Source organism: Tachypleus tridentatus, chromosome 12 (genome assembly GCF_004210375.1).
Source record: "Tachypleus tridentatus isolate NWPU-2018 chromosome 12, ASM421037v1, whole genome shotgun sequence".
Lineage (NCBI taxonomy): Eukaryota > Metazoa > Arthropoda > Merostomata > Xiphosura > Limulidae > Tachypleus > Tachypleus tridentatus.
In genome coordinates this window covers 122,568,420-122,589,190 of record NC_134836.1, presented here as the reverse complement: position 1 = coordinate 122,589,190, position 20,771 = coordinate 122,568,420, and the positions used below count along the sequence as shown (strand labels likewise).

At 33.1% G+C, this 20,771-nt stretch overlaps 2 protein-coding genes across 19 annotated transcripts in view; both read left to right on the top strand.

Moving 5' to 3' along the window:
* LOC143234563 (papilin-like) overlaps window positions 1–20,771 on the top strand; it is a 196,160-nt gene that overhangs the window by 107,407 nt on the left and 67,982 nt on the right. The window lies entirely within an intron of this gene.
* Window positions 361–16,939, top strand: LOC143234569 (ras-related protein M-Ras-like). Of its 2 annotated transcripts, XM_076472031.1 has the most exons (7): window positions 387–440; window positions 2,475–2,587; window positions 3,195–4,020; window positions 7,627–7,780; window positions 11,844–11,943; window positions 12,439–12,518; window positions 12,859–16,939. In XM_076472031.1, the coding sequence occupies exons 3-7, from the start codon at window positions 3,834–3,836 to the stop codon at window positions 12,932–12,934; spliced, it is 597 nt and encodes a 198-aa protein (XP_076328146.1). In that variant the 5' UTR covers window positions 387–440; window positions 2,475–2,587; window positions 3,195–3,833; the 3' UTR covers window positions 12,935–16,939. The 2 variants fall into 2 exon arrangements, with proteins under 2 accessions (XP_076328145.1, XP_076328146.1); XM_076472030.1 differs by lacking the exon at window positions 2,475–2,587 and having other exon boundaries at window positions 361–440.

Below are 20,771 nucleotides of genomic sequence, written 5' to 3'. Positions count from 1 at the left end.
TACTTGGATACTATGAATTGAAATTAGCTCTTACTTAATAAATAAGAACCTAAGCTAGCAGAATAATGTTACAAATTGGAAGAAATATTCGTAAAATTATATTAAACTATACATGTTACCAAAGCAGTTATAATGGTATATCTTTGGCTGCTGATTACTGAATGAAGTTAACATTTTTGAGTGATCCTGGTTTTATAAAAATTATTAACTTGTGAGATTAGGTGATTTTTAGTCATTAATTAATGTTAAATATGCAAACTACATATTAACATTTTAACAGAATGGAAGTAAGTAAATACATTTAAAATGCCAAGAAATCAATTATTCTTGGATTTAGATTTTACTAAAATTGACCAATTAGAGGAAAGGAAAAATATATGTGCAGAGGCATAGAGGCCATGTTAGGAAATTGTTAGGGTATACTTGGTTAATCCATAAATGTGAGTAAACCTTATACATATTAACAAAATAGTTATAAGACTGTTATTGCTAAAGTTTAAGATATTTTCATACTATGCTGTTTCTTATATCAAACTTCATAGTAGCAAGGTTAACATCCTGTTTGGAATTGTAGAAATATGTTTGAAGGTTGTCGCTTAAGCCTATCGGCTTATGTTAAGTAAGCAATAATAGGTACATAACTTTGAAGTTATGATCGAATTATGACTAGTATTAAGCATTTTAATTTTTAGGATTAAATTTTAATGTGCTGCAAATCTTTTTGGAGGTTATCTCATGTTTAACTTTTAACTTAGTCGCGACCAACTCGCAAAGAAGCGCAAGCCTTTTTAATAAATCCATATGCATTTTTATTTCTTTGGCCTAGTTTGGCTAAATTTCAACGTCGTGCAGTAACTGTCACGGTATCTTTTAATTGTAATTTGTTAGTGTTAATACTTTTATATATATATATTCAGTTTATTTATATATGGGAATCTTCATTAGATTTGTTGTAGTTTTTTAACTGAAATTTCTTAAGGCCTTTTAATCTGTTGAGGTTAAAAAACACTTTCAAAAGCTCCTGAATTTGAAGGAACATAATTAAGTGTATAGTAATACCTTAATTTTGATCTGACAGAAATAACTGATACTGTGATTATAATAATCAACTTCACCAAATTTCTAGTTGATACTAATTGTAACAGTTATTGTCTAGTATTTGGTAATAATAATAATATAAAAAGTAGCTACAGCATTATTGGCGTGTTATACATTTTGTGCTTTCATTCAAAAGTTGTTATTGTAATATGAAGATAGGTTAAAATCTCTGAAAGTTTCTTTTGAAGTGTTTATGATTGTTAATGGAATAAATAATGTTAATGAATTATCTTGTATATTGTATATCAAGACAGCTAATAGAGCAGAGAACAATGTTTTAACCTCTTTGGTCATTTTCAGGTTAACAATAAAAAAAATGACCAAGAAAGGTTGAAATGTTGTTTCCTGCTTTATTAGTAAAAGTGTTAATAGCCATATCAGCTTTCCTGAGATATATTTTTATTTCAAGTGGGTTTTTCGTCGTCAGGAATATCTTATACATTAGTGATAATGGCAAGGAAAAGGAAGAGATAAACTTTTGGCAGAATAGGAGTCATTTTCAACAGAAATAGCCTCATTTTTCTAATTGTTTTCTTTCTGATGTGGTAGATGCAGTTACTCTAAATGAGTTTAACAAAAGCATGTTAACTATTTCAATTATAATAGCTGGCTTTAAGTATTTAAGGATTCAGTATAATGGATGGGATGGTCCAGATGGGCCAAGGGATCTTTTGTTATTTTAGAATTATATGTATGTGAACGTTAAGTAATGTTCTATTAATGCTATGTGGTTGCAAAGTCAATAAATGTTTTGTATGCAAAAAAAAGTACCATGAGATATTGTAGTATAGGTATGTAAAAAGACATTATTTCAAGGATAGAGTCAATCATTGGTTCAGAATTTAAAGACTATGTATGTATGTATTTAAGTATATGCACATTAAGCTAACCAGTCACTCATAACAAAATACCTTTTTGAAGAATCCAATGTTAATTGCTCTCTGATACCTTTACCTCAAATATTCACCTGCATTGTTTGTTTTATTTAGAAAAAATAACATTTTTGAAGAAAGTAATACTTTAGTATTTGAGTAATGTTTGTTTTAAGGTAATCACAACTTAAACATAGAAATATATTCCATACTTACACCAAAGTCACTGTTCAAGGAAACAATGATTATTGTGAAATATTAACACCTAGAAGAAACCTGCAAAACATTTGTGGTCAAATCAGTATATTTATTAAAATAGTACTTCTTTAAGTATGGGACTTTTTTTAACAACATAATCTTAATGACATCACCAAAATGTTGAAATCCACTTGTCTTAGGCCTCGCATTAGTTAAGTTTTTATTAAACGCAGTCTGTATTAGACAAGTAGATAAATTAACAGTGTAAGTTGTGTTTTTTCTTTACTGTATTTTATGCCTTGTAAGATGCTACATTATGGAAGATGCACTTTAATTTTGGAAAGACAATTCTGAGAAAAACAGTTTTGACTCGGCAACCAACACCTAGATGTAGCCTTGATTCTTCTTCAACCTACCAAGTAAATATTGTCAAATACATCGTATTCTTCACAGTATATCAAACTATTAGTTAAATGTTTTATGCTGTTGAAAATAGTTGTATTTAGTAAGTAATGAGATTACAATGTGTGTGAGAGGCCATGTTGAATAGATCCCAAGCTAACCTTTTGTCTTAACTCATCACTTTTATGTTAGAAGACATATGGGGATTTTTTAAGGGATTTTTAAAGAAAAAAACTGAATATTACAAGGCTTAAAATATGGTAGTCAGGGCTAAACATTCTCAAACTTTTAATTAATAAACTTGTTTGGTTATAGCCTAATTTAGTACATTTATGGTAGTTTTTTTCATTACCCACTACATTGTTGTAGACAACCCACCGTGAACCTTTGTGCTTAACAATAAACAGAAATATTCCAATTACTTTGGTAGTTGGAGTGATTGAAAAAGTAATAATTAAAAATACTAATTTAGATCAGTTGATTATCTTCATGACAACTGATATAATTGTAAGTTGTATTGATCAGTAGTGGTAACAATTGGAAATGCCAATATGAAATTTTGTAACACTGATATTCAGTTGCTTTTAAATATAACTTTTAATATTCATGTTTATTATTTTTCAGATTCACTTTTGGCGCGTATCAATTGGAAGTAGGTGGGCAACTTTGGCGATTTTGGTTACTGGAACCATCTGTTACAACCTAATGTTGCCAGTATCTGTTACTGTCCAGTTTTGTATTTGGAAACCACCCAACACTAAGGACCATCATGAACACAGTGGCTATATAAAGCAGACTTTTCAGTAGCAAGTTAAAAATAATTTTTTAAAATTTTGTATATTATTTGTAGTTTTTACATGAATATCTGAAAGGTGTTATTTATTACGATTGCTGCAAAATATCGTACATACTCTCGTGGATGTGTTAGAGATTTCTTGATCCCCACAATATAGGCTCTTGTGTTATACTTTTATTAAAGTATATAGTGGGTAAAAAATTTGTTTTTTGGAACTGCTAATGTAACTGTCTCAGCTGTTATAGTTTTAAAATTGCCACAATAATCAAACTATTACAAGAATTGTGGATGACTTAAGTTTTTGAAGGAACAAAATGACTGAGAGTCATTGTGGAGTCATTAAAAAATGGTTGAAAACATATTAGAAAGCTGAGGAAAATTCTGGCATCTAAATTTCTTTGAGTTATTTAGTTTCAACAAGTGCCTTTACTGATTGTTAAAAAAACTACGCCTGCTCTGAGTCTATCATGTCGAAGCCTCCAAATGAAAACCTTCTAACCTACATTCTTGTAGTGGTTGGTGATGGGGGTGTTGGAAAATCTGCACTCACCATCCAGTTCTTCCAAAAATTGTTTGTAACAGATTATGATCCAACAATAGAAGACTCTTACATACAGCACACCGAAATAGATGGCCAGTGGTGCATACTTGATGGTAGGTATATACTTCAGTACCAGCAGACAACGAAATGTTTTATTGTGGTGTGTATCTTAAGTAGCGTTTGGTAACACTGATGAAAGGTTAAGTTGGTGTAAATAAAGACTGGAAAAGTTTAGAAGAGGGCTTGATGAGTATTTGGGAATCCCAGCTGAATGCTTACCCTTTCAGCCGTGGGGCGTTATAAAGTGACGGTCAATTCCATTATTCGTTGGTAAGAGTAGCCCAAGAGTTGGCAGTGGGTGGTGATTACTAGCTGCCTTCCCTCTAGTCTTACACTGCTAAATTAGGGACAGCTATTTTAGAGAAGTGGCAAAGTTAATGAATTACTTTATAATTCAGTGGTAGGTATGTGAAACTTTCTGCTTCAAATCACAGTGAGTGACTATACTAATTACTGAATAAAACTTATTTCACAAGAATATTTCTCATATTCATTGCTTTTAAAATACTTTGTAGAAATTCATTCTTGATATATTTTTTTATAAAATAAAATTTTCAAACAAAAATACTGTTAATAATTGATACTGATGTGTTTTCAACCTTTATTTTTTTTCTCACAAAGTACTTAAGGTCTGCAAAGCACATTTTTCTTATTGCTTCTTTAACCATTCATCAAATTTGTGTGGGTTTCATGTAATGAAATCTTTGAATGAAGTGCAAAACAACTTTAAATAAAGAGTAATATAAAAAGAGAATTATTTTGATTTTTGGGAGAGTAGAAGCCATGAGCTAGAATGTTAAATTGACTGTGTTTATTTTTGAAACTTAACCCTTTTTGATCGTCTCATATTTATGGGGTACTGAACAAAAACATATGAAATATACATTCATTGTTGCTGCTAGAATAAATATTCATTTAGTAACAAAATATTTCTGGTTTTTTATACACTCTTATGCACTTTTAAGTATATAAATGAGAAAACATCATTTGTATCATGTAATTTGTGTGATAAATTTTAATGAAGTAATTGTTCTTGTACAATTAATATTCATATTGGCTTTTGTTTAAAAGGGGGCATAGTATTTAATCTAGAAAATAATAAGCAAATAATTACATTTAAAGACTATAAAATTCACATTTGAATTCATTTATTTTAACCATATTATATAAATATTTCTTTTAATGGAAAAAGATCTCCAATGAAAATGTTAGATAATTTTATGAGTTTGCTGACATCACAAGATAATTGGAGAACTGTACTTGAATACTGTAATTATTTTTGGTATTAGAAAAAGATGAAACGTACTTGTTGTATAAAAAAGTATAGGAAAAATGTAACTGATAGGTTTTTTTCACTTGTATCTTTGACTTTTTAAAATTCAAATATGTTCATTTAAAAATGAAAACTGATGGCAAATTAAAAGTAAATAGTGTTGTGCTGCATGTGATCTTAAAATAAGTGTATACAGCTGTTTGTATGATCTGAACATGTAGTGACTGTTTCATTTTGTTTGAAGTTGTTAGAGAATAGTTTTATAAAACTGTTGTTCCAGTGTTGGACACTGCAGGACAAGAGGAGTTCAGTTTGTTTGAAGTTGTTAGAGAATAGTTTTATAAATCTGTTGTTTCAGTGTTGGACACTGCAGGACAAGAAGAGTTCAGTTTGTTTGAAGTTGTTAGAGAATAGTTTTATAAAACTGTTGTTTCAGTGTTGGACACTGCAGGACAAGAAGAGTTCAGTTTGTTTGAAGTTGTTAGAGAATAGTTTTATAAAACTGTTGTTTCAGTGTTGGACACTGCAGGACAAGAAGAGTTCAGTTTGTTTGAAGTTGTTAGAGAATAGTTTTATAAAACTGTTGTTTCAGTGTTGGACACTGCAGGACAAGAGGAGTTCAGTTTGTTTGAAGTTGTCAGAGAATAGTTTTATAAAACTGTTGTTTCAGTGTTGGACACTGCAGGACAAGAAGAGTTCAGTTTGTTTGAAGTTGTTAGAGAATAGTTTTATAAAACTGTTGTTTCAGTGTTGGACACTGCAGGACAAGAAGAGTTCAGTTTGTTTGAAGTTGTTAGAGAATAGTTTTATAAAACTGTTGTTTTAGTGTTGGACACTGCAGGACAAGAAGAGTTCAGTTTGTTTGAAGTTGTTAGAGAATAGTTTTATAAAACTTTTGTTTCAGTGTTGGACACTGCAGGACAAGAGGAGTTCAGTTTGTTTGAAGTTGTTAGATAATAGTTTTATAAAACTGTTGTTTCAGTGTTGGACACTGCAGGACAAGAGGAGTTCAGTTTGTTTGAAGTTGTTAGAGAATAGTTTTATAAAACTGTTGTTTCAGTGTTGGACACTGCAGGACAAGAAGAGTTCAGTTTGTTTGAAGTTGTTAGAGAATAGTTTTATAAAACTGTTGTTTCAGTGTTGGACATTGCAGGACAAGAAGAGTTCAGTTTGTTTGAAGTTGTTAGAGAATAGTTTTATAAATCTGTTGTTTCAGTGTTGGACACTGCAGGACAAGAAGAGTTCAGTTTGTTTGAAGTTGTTAGAGAATAGTTTTATAAAACTGTTGTTCCAGTGTTGGACACTGAAGGACAAGAAGAGTTCAGTTTGTTTGAAGTTGTTAGAGAATAGTTTTATAAAACTTTTGTTTCAGTGTTGGACACTGCAGGACAAGAAGAGTTCAGTTTGTTTGAAGTTGTTAGAGAATAGTTTTATAAAACTGTTGTTCCAGTGTTGGACACTGAAGGACAAGAAGAGTTCAGTTTGTTTGAAGTTGTTAGAGAATAGTTTTATAAAACTGTTGTTTCAGTGTTGGACACTGCAGGACAAGAAGAGTTCAGTTTGTTTGAAGTTGTTAGAGAATAGTTTTATAAAACTGTTGTTTCAGTGTTGGACACTGCAGGACAAGAGGAGTTCAGTTTGTTTGAAGTTGTTAGAGAATAGTTTTATAAAACTTTTGTTTCAGTGTTGGACACTGCAGGACAAGAAGAGTTCAGTTTGTTTGAAGTTGTTAGAGAATAGTTTTATAAAACTGTTGTTTCAGTGTTGGACACTGCAGGACAAGAAGAGTTCAGTTTGTTTGAAGTTGTTAGAGAATAGTTTTATAAAACTGTTGTTTCAGTGTTGGACACTGCAGGACAAGAAGAGTTCAGTTTGTTTGAAGTTGTTAGAAAATAGTTTTATAAAACTTTTGTTTCAGTGTTGGACACTGCAGGACAAGAAGAGTTCAGTTTGTTTGAAGTTGTTAGAGAATAGTTTTATAAAACTGTTGTTTCAGTGTTGGACACTGCAGGACAAGAAGAGTTCAGTTTGTTTGAAGTTGTTAGAGAATAGTTTTATAAAACTGTTGTTTCAGTGTTGGACACTGCAGGACAAGAAGAGTTCAGTTTGTTTGAAGTTGTTAGAGAATAGTTTTATAATACTGTTGTTTCAGTGTTGGACACTGCAGGACAAGAGGAGTTCAGTTTGTTTGAAGTTGTTAGAGAATAGTTTTATAAAACTGTTGTTTCAGTGTTGGACACTGCAGGACAAGAAGAGTTCAGTTTGTTTGAAGTTGTTAGAGAATAGTTTTATAAAACTGTTGTTTCAGTGTTGGACACTGCAGGACAAGAAGAGTTCAGTTTGTTTGAAGTTGTTAGATAATAGTTTTATAAAACTGTTGTTTCAGTGTTGGACACTGCAGGACAAGAGGAGTTCAGTGCCATGAGAGAACAATACATGAGGACAGGACACGGTTTTCTTCTCGTGTATTCGGTAACTGACAAACAGAGTTATGAAAATATACGCAACTTTCATACACAGATTCTGAGGGTGAAAGACAGGTAAGTCACTTAATGAAATATGTGAAACCTTTTTGTACATGATGAAGTAAAAAAGGAAAAAAATAAACGTGTTAATGTTAGGGGTAGAATTTAATATCTGCACTTGTTTATTTCTGATTGGAGTTTTTCAGCAGCTTTTACATAGTATAAAACAGTGAGCAAAAACAAGTTTGTCGTACTGATATATCGCATATAGCTTTCTTTTGAAATATTATGATTATAAAATAAATCAGTAGGTTATATGTTGTATTTGTAGTCTTAATGTTCTCTGTACTTAGCACTTGACATAACCTGCTAATTAGAGTGCTCAACTCACAATCTGCTGGTTGTGGGTTTGAATCCTTGTCTTTGAATATGCTCACTCTTTAAGCCATGAGGGCATTATTATATTATGGTCATTTCTATTATTTAATGGTGAAATAGTATTAACCCAAGAGTTGTTGGTAGGTGGTGTTGACTAGCTGCTTTCCATCTAGTTTATCACTGTTAAATTAGGAAAAGCTAGCAGAGATAGTCCTTGGTTAGCTTTGCACAAAATACAAAAATAACAACCATTATACTTAGATTTTCTAACAAAGGTATCTGTTATCACAAATAGTTTTTCTATACAATGAATCTTGATCAAAAGGTAATATGATTGGTGATTAGCAACATCAGGCTTTCTTTGTTGTAATTTGATTGAATTGGTTGCTTGGATTTTATTTCTCCAGCATGGATGTGAAACAGATTAAAGAACACAACATTTTGGAACATACTGGTCCATCTCAGCTGTTCTGTCCTCTAAATTAAAATAACTAAACTCACTTCAGTTAACTGTTTCTACAGCATCTGAAGGCAATTCATTCTAGAAGCTAATCACATTGTTAGACATATAACTGAGGTGAAGATGACACCTATTCTGCCAAAATATTTGTGTTCCCTGATCCTACTATCCTTGTCATTAAGTGTGATAACAGATGATGCATCAACACCTTTAAAATCTTAAACATCTCAATCAGATCCCCTCCACCTATTCTCTTTTTTCTTTTTTTAAGATGAAACAGTTTCAAAAGTTTTCATCTCATATGATAAACCCTTCTCAACAATTCAATGTCTTTCCTCAGGTAAGGATCCTTAGACTGAATACAGTATTCTAAATGTGGCCTAACTAGTGATGTGCATCATCAAATTATGCAACCCAAAATCCTATTTGCCTTTCCACTAGCAACAGCACAATGTTTTCGTGTCTTCAGAGATTGATCAGCCATTACATCAAGATTAATTTCTTTCATGACAATGTTAAGGTTATTCACATTCAAATTATCTTAATAATTCAAATTGTTATAACCCACATGCATTATGTACATTTATAATGACAAAAGCTATCTGACATTTACTTGTCTAAATCCTTTCATAAAGCAGCAACATCATTAACACATCCAGTAACAGCACATCTAGTAACACCCAAGATCTTAATATAATCAAATTTAAATAACTTACTTAACATTCGTTCATCTATGTCATTGATTTAAATCAAAAAGAGCAAAGGTCATAAGACTAAACCCTGAGGTACCCCACTTGTGATATTAATCCAATTTGACTGAACATAGGTCATAAGACTAAACCCTGAGGTACCCCACTTGTGATATTAATCTAATTTGACTGAACAAAGGTCATAAGACTAAACCCTGAGGTACCCCACTTGTGATATTAATCTAATTTGACTGAACAAAGGTCATAAGACTAAACCCTGAGGTACCCCACTTGTGATATTTATCTAATTTGACTGAACAAAGGTCATAAGACTAAACCCTGAGGTACCCCACTTGTGATATTAATCTAATTTGACTGAACAAAGGTCATAAGACTAAACCCTGAGGTACCCCACTTGTGATATTAATCTAATTTGACTGAACAAAGGTCATAAGACTAAACCCTGAGGTACCCCACTTGTGATATTAATCCAATTTGACTGAGCTCCACTTGTAAGAATCCTCTGTTTTATTTCATCCAACCACTTTTCTATCTAATTTTCAGAAATCCTTACTTTTAGTTTTTACATTTTAAACCAACCTTACTTTATACATCCTTTCTGATGTCCTAATTTCGGCTGACCAACTTTCGTAATCTTGTATAATCTTCTAAGTTTTCTATCACACCATTGAGTTTAAATTAGTGATTCTTTTCTTTAAGTTTATCTGTTGTACTCTTTGTGACAAAAACCTGGTTTTCACTTGCTGCTACATCTTAAAAGATTGTTTATCTCAAATATTTAAAACTTTGTCCTTAAAAATTTTCAAACTAACAAATTTAAAACAGCATTGTGTCCAGTAGGTTCTCTGATTAATTGGTGAAGAAATCCATTTTGAACAGTTTCCTAAAACCTTTCTCCTTTGTAGTTTGACTGAGGAATTTCCCAATATATATGTCTGAAATTAAAATCTCCCATAATTATAACTTTATTAACAGCTGAGATCTTAATATTACTGTAAAGTTTCTCACTAATTTTATCAGTATAATTTGGTGGTCTGTAACAGATTCCCATGAAAAGCCTTTTCCTTTTATATCCACTAATAGAAACCCAAATGGATTCAGTCTTCCAGATTCTGTAGTTATTGGTCTTTTTAAATGTAAGTTGGTAGCAAACTGAATATGAAACTGTACCTAACGTGGTGAGAAAATTGTTTATTTTCATACAATTTAACTTTATATTCATACAGTCTCAAAGTGCAGTTTGTATAAAATGTAATGGTGTAGCTATCAGTACACAAACTTTGAAGAGTATTTTGTCCTGAAACGACGTGAGGTGAGGCATTGGAGTTGGTTATACAATTACACAGGTTAAAGCTGTTTTTATTAAATCGTGTGCAAGTCAGTAGTGTGTTCTTGTATGACATGGTGCAGTGTGATCAAAAGCAATATCCTATAAAGTATTACTGTAAATTGTTACAGAACCAAACTCACGGGTATCAGAATTATCTGTGAGTAAAACTTTTTACGTACAAATTGTAAAGTTTATCAAAAAGTTAAAACCTGAATACCATATAAAAGAATGACCAGGACGTATCCAAGATATTATACATATAAGTGTAAATACATTGTGTAAGTAGAATGCTGGCCACTCACAAACAAGCTCATCTTGGCAAGAGTGCATCCACCTGTGTTGTGATATCAAATATAAATCTTATTTTAACTTGTGAACCTGATGAAATTATTGTTTATATATTATTTGTACATAGCTTGAAAGTAGTAGTAATTAGTTGGTAAATATCCATTTAGTTTAGTATTTAGCCATCACTTGCATTTCTTTATTACTACATGTAGTTGATAATTTGTGTAAATATTCAGACCAGTTTTTAACAATAGTTGTTAAAAAAAAAAAGAATAACATTTATGGTAACAAATGCACCATGATTTATGTAAGAGACATGGAGAAATGTGAAGCTTGTGTTAAGAAAGTTCATATATAGAAGGAATCACCGAGTGAAAATAGTTAATCTTGTGGGAAGAAATACATTTTCAGTATAGGAATAGTATAACTCCAGACTAGCTGTGAACAACAAAGTTATTAAAAATTCAACAACATGGTAATAAACGAGCACAGTAATTGGTCAGTAAGACTTTTCTCATTGTGTGTCATTCTTCAGTGAAATTCCCCAAGTTTAAAATAACAAATAAAATGATCGTATGCAAATGGTGTTTCAGTTTAATATATATTATGTATTAGGAAATATAATTATTATTACAAACATAGATTGATAGTATATTTATAAATATAACACTGAAATAATGACACTTTGTGGGTACTGACAGCAGCTAACCAGTTATATCCATCAAGGGTACAGAGCTTATGAAATCTCCATTTTTCTTTTTTTCTCTTGAATTGTTCTTGATGAAGTTGTAGCAGTTTATTAAAATTAAGTTCCAGTCTGTTGGAAACTTTACTGAAATATGTAAAAGAAACATAATACACTAGAACTACTAAGAGAGATTGTGGGCATTAGTTTGTTGGCTGACTTGTATTTTAATGTATTCTGTATTAAGAAAGTTTAAATGTTTCTGTAGTAACTGTTTTATGTTGTAGAGATACCTATCCAATGTTGCTAGTAGCCAATAAGGTCGATCTAGTCCATCTTCGAGTTGTGACAGAAGAACAGGGGAGTGAGCTTGCAGTTCAGCTCAAGGTAAGGTAGAAAAATCAAAGATTCCTTGTCACTTATGTGATGCAGAATATTTTGTTTATACGAAAGAAATTTAAGTTCTTTATTCAAGCAAATATTATTCTTTATAATGTTAACTGAATCAAAGGTTTTATTAGTAAATAAAATATTTTTATGATGATAGTAATAATTTTAAAATAACTAATGGGAAAAAAATGTACAAAAGTTAGAGTTTGGAATGTTATCCTTCTGTTTATAAATGAAGCAAGTTGGATCTAAAAAAGTTGTTTTCATGATTATTCATCTTATGTCAAAACCATTAACAATTGTAGTTAAATTGCAGCTAACTGCAATTAAGTTTGCAGCTGTTTGTAGCTTGATAATTTTAAAGAAATATTAGGTTTGTATGCTGAATTTTTTGTTTCTTTTACAAAACAGTAGCTGTATTTGCATGTTCAAAAAATACTCTATAGTTTAAGATTAAATAAATTCTGGAACAATTCATGTATGTATTTTTAGATCCCTTACATTGAAACAAGTGCCAAAGATCCACCTCTTAATGTGGATGCAGCTTTTCATGAAGTGGTTCGAATTATCAGGTAACTGATATTGAATATGGCTTGTAACTTGTGTAAGATATTTCATTGTTATATTGCTAACTCAGCAGTTTTTGAAAGCTGTTCCAATGCTATTATTCTAAATCAATTATTTTTATAAGAGATTCCAGTTATAATGATGATTCAGTTATTTTTGTAAGAGATTTCAGGGTTATAATGATGAATCAATTATTTTATAATTATTATATTAAATAATCTGCATCCACACCCTACCTTATAGAATAACAAATGCTGTTCTATATGTGTACGTTTTGTACTTCCATGATATCTTGTGCAAGCTAACATAATTTTTATCAACTTGTTTAACACATATTTTTTTTAGGAACCAGCCACCACCGGTAGATAAAAAGAGGCGGAGAGATTGGTGGAAGAAGAACCGAAGATGTACAATTTTGTAATGTTGATTTTCCTATGTGTTTGAGAAACTATCCAGATTTATATAACCTGGTAAGGAACATCCTTCCATTATAGACAAGAAGTAGGATGAGCCTCTTGGTACAGTTGGTGACTTTTGTGCAACAGTTTGTTTTTGGTGTTGTAACTTTTCTTTGTTCACGTTAATTCAACTGATAAAACCACGACAAGGCCTTTTGTTCCATCTGTCCAGCTAGATCTCCAACTTTCTGGTAATCTCTTTCTTTCTCTAAATTGGACATTCCACTTTCAAAATTTTAAGACAAGTGTCTCTTTGACCTCAGTAAAAAAGAAAAAAAAATGTGTCTTAATAATCAAGAGATGTTAGAAGAAGCTATGGTGGAAAGAACTAAAATACATTTTTGCGCACTTTCCATTTGTTCCTCTAGAGCTAGGAAGGCACCTAAACAGTTTTATAGAGTTTTGTATGTTATACTGTTTTTTGAACAGTTTTGATAACGGTTTATTTTGTGTGTGTATTAATGCTGTGCTATATAGAGTTACTACTTTTAAATTGTAGACATGTTGACACGCACATGGGAAGCATTATCTTTTCTCACATACTACTAGCTGCTACGACTAGGCTAAGTACTGAAGGAAACTCACAGACTGTGTTGTGAAATTATGTGAAGAAGGGATGTAGAATTTATGGAAATGTTTTTAATATTTTTGTTTGTTAATTTCTCTTGAGCTGGGAGCCAGAGTTTACTGATCAACAGAAGAATGATATAGGTTCTGTTGAATTGTGTTTTTATTAGTGTTGTTTCAGATAACTGGTTATATACTAGCTGCAACTGGAAAATGTGTTAGGTAAACTTCTAACCTGATTTAGTGTTTCCCTTGTACTAAGAACCTAACTTTCATATTAGAACTGTACTCTAGGATATTCATTGCAAACTTTGTACAGTTCTGGCTCTTGTAGGTGATGGTATAACGTAACGGTGTTTAAGAATATTGTGTGTGTCGTGAGATATTTTGATTGTGATAACACAGTGATTGATTTTAGCAGTCCCTGCTTTTGATTTTTAAAAACATTACCACTGACTCTCTCACGAAAATGTGTAGTTGATTATTAATAAACCTGGGCGAGTGGAGTGCCGAGTGTAATTACTTGTCATGCTACTTTGTTTAGTCTTTCAGTGAAGAATGTTCAAAAGGAGGATGATTCATAGACCATAAATGTAATTATTAATCTTGTTAAGTTTTAGATACCATCTGGTAATACGTGTAGTCATTATTTACTATTAATAACCTGAAATTCACTAACTACTTGTCTTTAATTATGAATACAGAATACCTTATTATTACCTGTTCTACATATGTAATATGAGCTGAGGAGGGTTATTGAAAAACCAGAACTAGTTTAAAGCTATGTTTTTAAACTAGTCCTGTAAGTAAGCTGTTTATTAAATTATTTCATATTAACATTTGTTTGGGTTTTGGTATTTAGAATACAAGAGTATTCTGTTTATGTAATATCTTTCATAAGAAGGGTACATTTATCTTACTACTTATAGAAGTGGTCTTCAGTCTTTTCTGTTGTAGAAATTGATAAAATATTTATAAAAGTTTAGAGACTGTTAGGAATGTAACAGAGTAACTATATAACCTATAGAACTGTAGGTTTGAAGTGCACAAAATGTAGCTCATTTTACATAGGGTTCTAAAAATAAGTTTATAAGGCTGTAAAACACAAACATTATTAAGAAATAAGTGCACATTTATTGGATATTTGTGCAAACTGTAAAAAAATGTAGTTCAGATCCACACACTTAAGGATTACTAATTTAGAGAAAACATTAGTAGCAATACTTTGTACAGTACTGTGATGATACCTTCACTGTTGTTTTTAATACATGAAATTGGATACACACATTTTTGCATTATGAGATATATATATATATATTTTTTTCAACATCTTCAGACAGAAATCTTGCATCTTTTGTAAAATCTTCAATCAAATCTTAAATTCCAGTGTCAGTGAAGAAGTTTCATTTCAGGAAATATAGGCTACGTGACACTATCCAACTTAGGATTAACGTTTGTGCTAAATGAGGAATGTATTTTACCCATTTTTAATTCTTTTTGTACAACAGCAGTTTAAAAATGCTCTATGAACAAGTTCATTATTTAACCCATTGTTGTTATCTGTGTCACTCTTGTATTCATGGTTAAATAACCAATAATTGAGTGATTTATAACTTTAAAGATAAGTTATTGTGGTGACTATTTAACAAGACTTTCTAAAGCAACTTTAAGTAGTCACCAATAAATTTGTTTGTAGACCCTATGAGGATGGAATTGTGTGAACTACCAATATGAATCTTGTAGATAAGTGTGGTGGCTCATGAGTTTTGACTCTTTAAGTGGAGTTACTTGTAGTGAAACATTATAAACAGATACATTGGTCCTTAAGGGTTTGTCAGGAGTTGCAGAGGAAGGCAGTTGCTGTCATGTTATCGTTCTCATGTGCATTACTTGTGTTGTCATGGTGAAATTTCGTAATTTCAAGTTTAAGTGTAGGAGAAACAAGTTTCATAAATTGGGAATAATATAGATATGTTTGTGTGCTGACAAAGTAACTTATATCAAGCTAGTGATGCAGACATGTATACTTATCTGTGAATCAAATAAGTGATGAGTATATCTACTAATAATTCAAACCATGTAGTAGCTGTAATTACAACAGTTATAAACAGAGCACATGATTACTGAAATTAGCATGTTACAGAGCACCGAGCTTAGCGAGTGTATTAACTGCTACTGATCAAAAATTTATTAAAACCAGAACTTCTTGGTACTATAATATCAACATACTGTTTGAAACAGATAGGTAAAAGAAACAATTAAGTTCTTGATAACGAGAAACCCATTTGAAATCAAAATGTATCTCAGAACAGCTAGTATGGGTATTAACACTTCTACTAATAAAGCAGAGAACAATGTTTTGACCTTCTTAGGTTATTTTCAGGTTAACAACAACAAAACAGGATGACCTAAGAAGGTCAAAACATTGTTCTCTGCTTTATTAGTAAAAGTGTTAATACCCATAATAGCTGTTCTGAGATACAAAAACCTAAATTGTTGTTTGTTACTAAGTAAAGATTACATTTATTACTTCATAAGTCTGTTGATTTATTTTGTTGGAATGTTTCATAAATTCTGAAATGAAATTGCAAACTGAATTCTTTATTTCTGTGTTATTTAGTTACCAGAATTCCATGTTATTTTATGTTTTGGTAAGTTAGTGGGTTGGTTGGTGAGTTTGGCATTTTATGGCACAAAGCAACTAGGCTATCTGTGCCAGCAGTCAGTTAGTATTTTAATCTTTAATTTAAATTTTTAAATTGTCTAAAATTTGATACATAGTTTTTTTTAATGTATTAAAGATTTTCTGTGGTCACACTAAAAGTAAATCAAACTCTTTGTTTTGAAGTTAATGAATCTGAGAAATATGAACAAGTTTTAGGCATGTTTGTATGACTGAATATATATTTTGTGATCATACTCTTATAAACTTTAATCTTTCAAATGCTCTAACAAATAAGGTTTAAATAATTTGATATTTTTAACTATTTGTTGTCTGTTTCAGTAGATTCACATGGTGATGTCAGTTTTCATTTAATACATTCACATTTGTGCAAAGTTTAATTTTCTTTGATAGTTCACTTTAATTTTAGTTTGTTTGTTTATTAAAACAGTTTAAAAATATTTTCAGTTCCTTAAAATGGTTATTCTGCAGTTGGCTGGTTAATGTGGTGGACTAATTTTGTAACATGAAAAGTCTGCTATGGTTGTAGTGCATGTGTGTACTGTTAGATGTGCTTATTCAGACGATACATTTTCAATGTGTGTGTTTTAATACATTATTCAGGCAGTTAATATTACTTTACCATGTTATTTTACAAATATTATATAAGAGTACAATTTTAGTTTTGTGTGTTTAATTTAAAAAAAATATCACTTCAAATAAAGAAATGTCTCCTGTACATATTTTTCTTGATTCATGTACCTCACAAACTGTCCACAATAATGCATTAAGCAGTTTTTATTAATAACCAAACTTTCTATATCAGTGGTTCACAAATGTTCAGACTCGCATGCCACTTTTTAAGTTTGTTTTTTTAATTTACAAACCCAGGCCTAATTGTTGAAAAAAGGTAAAAAGTTAGTACTAGAAATTCACATTTTTAACACCCATTGATATGCAGGACGTTATGATTTTTTCTGATGAAATTGAAGAATATATGCTACAATATTTGTCAATTTGAAGGGAAGAAGGTACTGAGAAGTCCATGCAGGTAGAGGGTGAGTCTCTGAGGAATGTAACATGTCCACATATTTTATAAGCTTGGATAGGGCTTATTACAAGTTTTATGATTTTTTATATTGTGTTGAGTACCACCACAACATTAGCTCCACATACCACCACAACATTAGCTCCACATACTACCAGTGGTATGAGTACCACCACAACATTAGCTCCACATACTACCAGTGGTATGAGTACCACCACAACATTAGCTCCACATACCACCAGTGGTATGAGTACCACCACAACATTAGCTCCACATACTACCAGTAGTATGAGTACCACCACAACATTAGCTCCACATACTACCAGTGGTATGAGTACCACCACAACATTAGCTCCACATACCACCAGTGGTATGAGTACTACACAACATTAGCTCCACATACCACCACAACATTAGCTCCACATACCACCAGCGGTATGAGTACCACCACAACATTAGCTCCACATACTACCAGTGGTATGAGTACCACCACAACATTAGCTCCACATACTACCAGTGGTATGAGTACCACCACAACATTAGCTCCACATACCACCAGTGGTATGAGTACCACCACAACATTAGCTCCACATACCACCAGTGGTATGAGTACCACCACAACGTTAGCTCCACATACCACCAGTGGTATGAGTACCACCACAACGTTACCTCCACATACCACCAGTGGTATGAGTACCACCACAACGTTAGCTCCACATACCACCAGTGGTATGAGTACCACCCCAACGTTAGCTCCACATACCACCAGTGGTATGAGTACCACCACAACATTAGCTCCACATACCACCAGTGGTATGAGTACCACCACAACATTAGCTCCACATACCACCACAACATTAGCTCCACATACCACCAGTTGTATGAGTACCACACAACATTAGCTCCACATACCACCACAACATTAGCTCCACATACCACCACAACATTAGCTCCACATACCACCACAAAATTAGCTCCACATACCACCAGCGGTATGAGTACCACCACAACATTAGCTCCACATACCACCAGTGGTATGAGTACCACACAACATTAGCTCCACATACCACCAGTTGTATGAGTACCACCACAACATTAGCTCCACATACCACCAGCGGTATGAGTACCACCACAACATTAGCTCCACATACCACCAGCGGTATGAGTACCACACAACATTAGCTCCACATACTACCAGCGGTATGAGTACCACACAACATTAGCTCCACATACTACCAGTGGTATGAGTACCACCACAACATTAGCTCCACATACCACCAGTGGTATGAGTACCACCACAACATTAGCTCCACATACCACCACAACATTAGCTCCACATACCACCACAACATTAGCTCCACATACCACCACAACATTAGCTCCACATACTACCAGCGGTATGAGTACCACACAACATTAGCTCCACATACTACCAGCGGTATGAGTACCACACAACATTAGCTCCACATACTACCAGTGGTATGAGTACCACACAACATTAGCTCCACATACTACCAGTGGTATGAGTACCACACAACATTAGCTCCACATACCACCAGTGGTATGAGTACCACCACAACATTAGCTCCACATACCACTAGTGGTATGAGTACCACCACAACATTAGCTCCACATACCACCACAAAAGTAGCTCCACATACCACCACAAAATTAGCTCCACATACCACCACAAAATTAGCTCCACATACCACCACAAAATTAGCTCCACATACCACCACAACATTAGCTCCACATACCACCAGCGGTATGAGTACCACCACAACATTAGCTCCACATACCACCAGCGGTATGAGTACCACACAACATTAGCTCCACATACTACCAGCGGTATGAGTACCACACAACATTAGCTCCACATACTACCAGCGGTATGAGTACCACACAACATTAGCTCCACATACTACCAGTGGTATGAGTACCACACAACATTAGCTCCACATACTACCAGTGGTATGAGTACCACCACAACATTAGCTCCACATACCACCAGTGGTATGAGTACCACCACAACATTAGCTCCACATACCACCAGTGGTATGAGTACCACATACCACCACAACATTAGCTCCACATACCACCACAAAATTAGCTCCACATACCACCACAACATTAGCTCCACATACTACCAGCGGTATGAGTACCACACAACATTAGCTCCACATACTACCAGTGGTATGAGTACCACACAACATTAGCTCCACATACCACCACAAAATTAGCTCCACATACCACCACAACATTAGCTCCACATACCACCAGTGGTATGAGTACCACCACAACATTAGCTCCACATACCACCACAAAATTAGCTCCACATACCACCACAACATTAGCTCCACATACCACCAGCGGTATGAGTACCACCACAACATTAGCTCCACATACCACCAGCGGTATGAGTACCACACAACATTAGCTCCACATACTACCAGCGGTATGAGTACCACACAACATTAGCTCCACATACTACCAGTGGTATGAGTACCACCACAACATTAGCTCCACATACCACCAGTGGTATGAGTACCACCACAACATTAGCTCCACATACCACCACAACATTAGCTCCACATACTACCAGCGGTATGAGTACCACACAACATTAGCTCCACATACTACCAGCAGTATGAGTACCACACAACATTAGCTCCACATACTACCAGTGGTATGAGTACCACACAACATTAGCTCCACATACTACCAGTGGTATGAGTACCACACAACATTAGCTCCACATACTACCAGTGGTATGAGTACCACACAACATTAGCTCCACATACTACCAGTGGTATGAGTACCACACAACATTAGCTCCACATACTACCAGTGGTATGAGTACCACACAACATTAGCTCCACATACCACCAGTGGTATGACCACCACACTTTTCCTTATTCCTTATTCTAAATAATGCCAACATATTACCTACAATTTATTTTTTCAGAATATACTAAAGATTGTATAATTTGTTATAAGTAGCATACATGTAGTTTGATTTATAAATGCTAGCATATACATTAAAATACACCGCACAATGCAAGTAGTAGAAGTCTTATAGTCTGTGCCTGCAATGTGTATTTTTAACTACTCCTGTGAAGAGGTGAAACAGTAGGTAACGTATATTTTGTTTATTCAACATAGCAAGACTTCCTATTTTTTCTTCAAAATGAAAGAAGCGACGTGAAAGACTCAACGTATCAGTGTCGTCTTAATTCCGTGCTAACAAAATCAAGTACAAAAGATCTCATTTGTATGTTGGAAGAGCAACAGCATTCAAAATGAAAGTCTTGACAACTTAAGCATAATGTATAAAGGTTCCTTTTCACCCAGATTAAAACTTGTCACTTGCTGTTGAAAACACGGTAAACTAGTAGGCCTGCTAACTTCTATGTTGTTTTTACAAATTACATTTTCTTGTATATCTGTTATGCTGTATATTTTATTTCAAACTTGTAACATTACTTCAAGAAAGTATACAATCTGCCTCATTGTTCAATTTAAG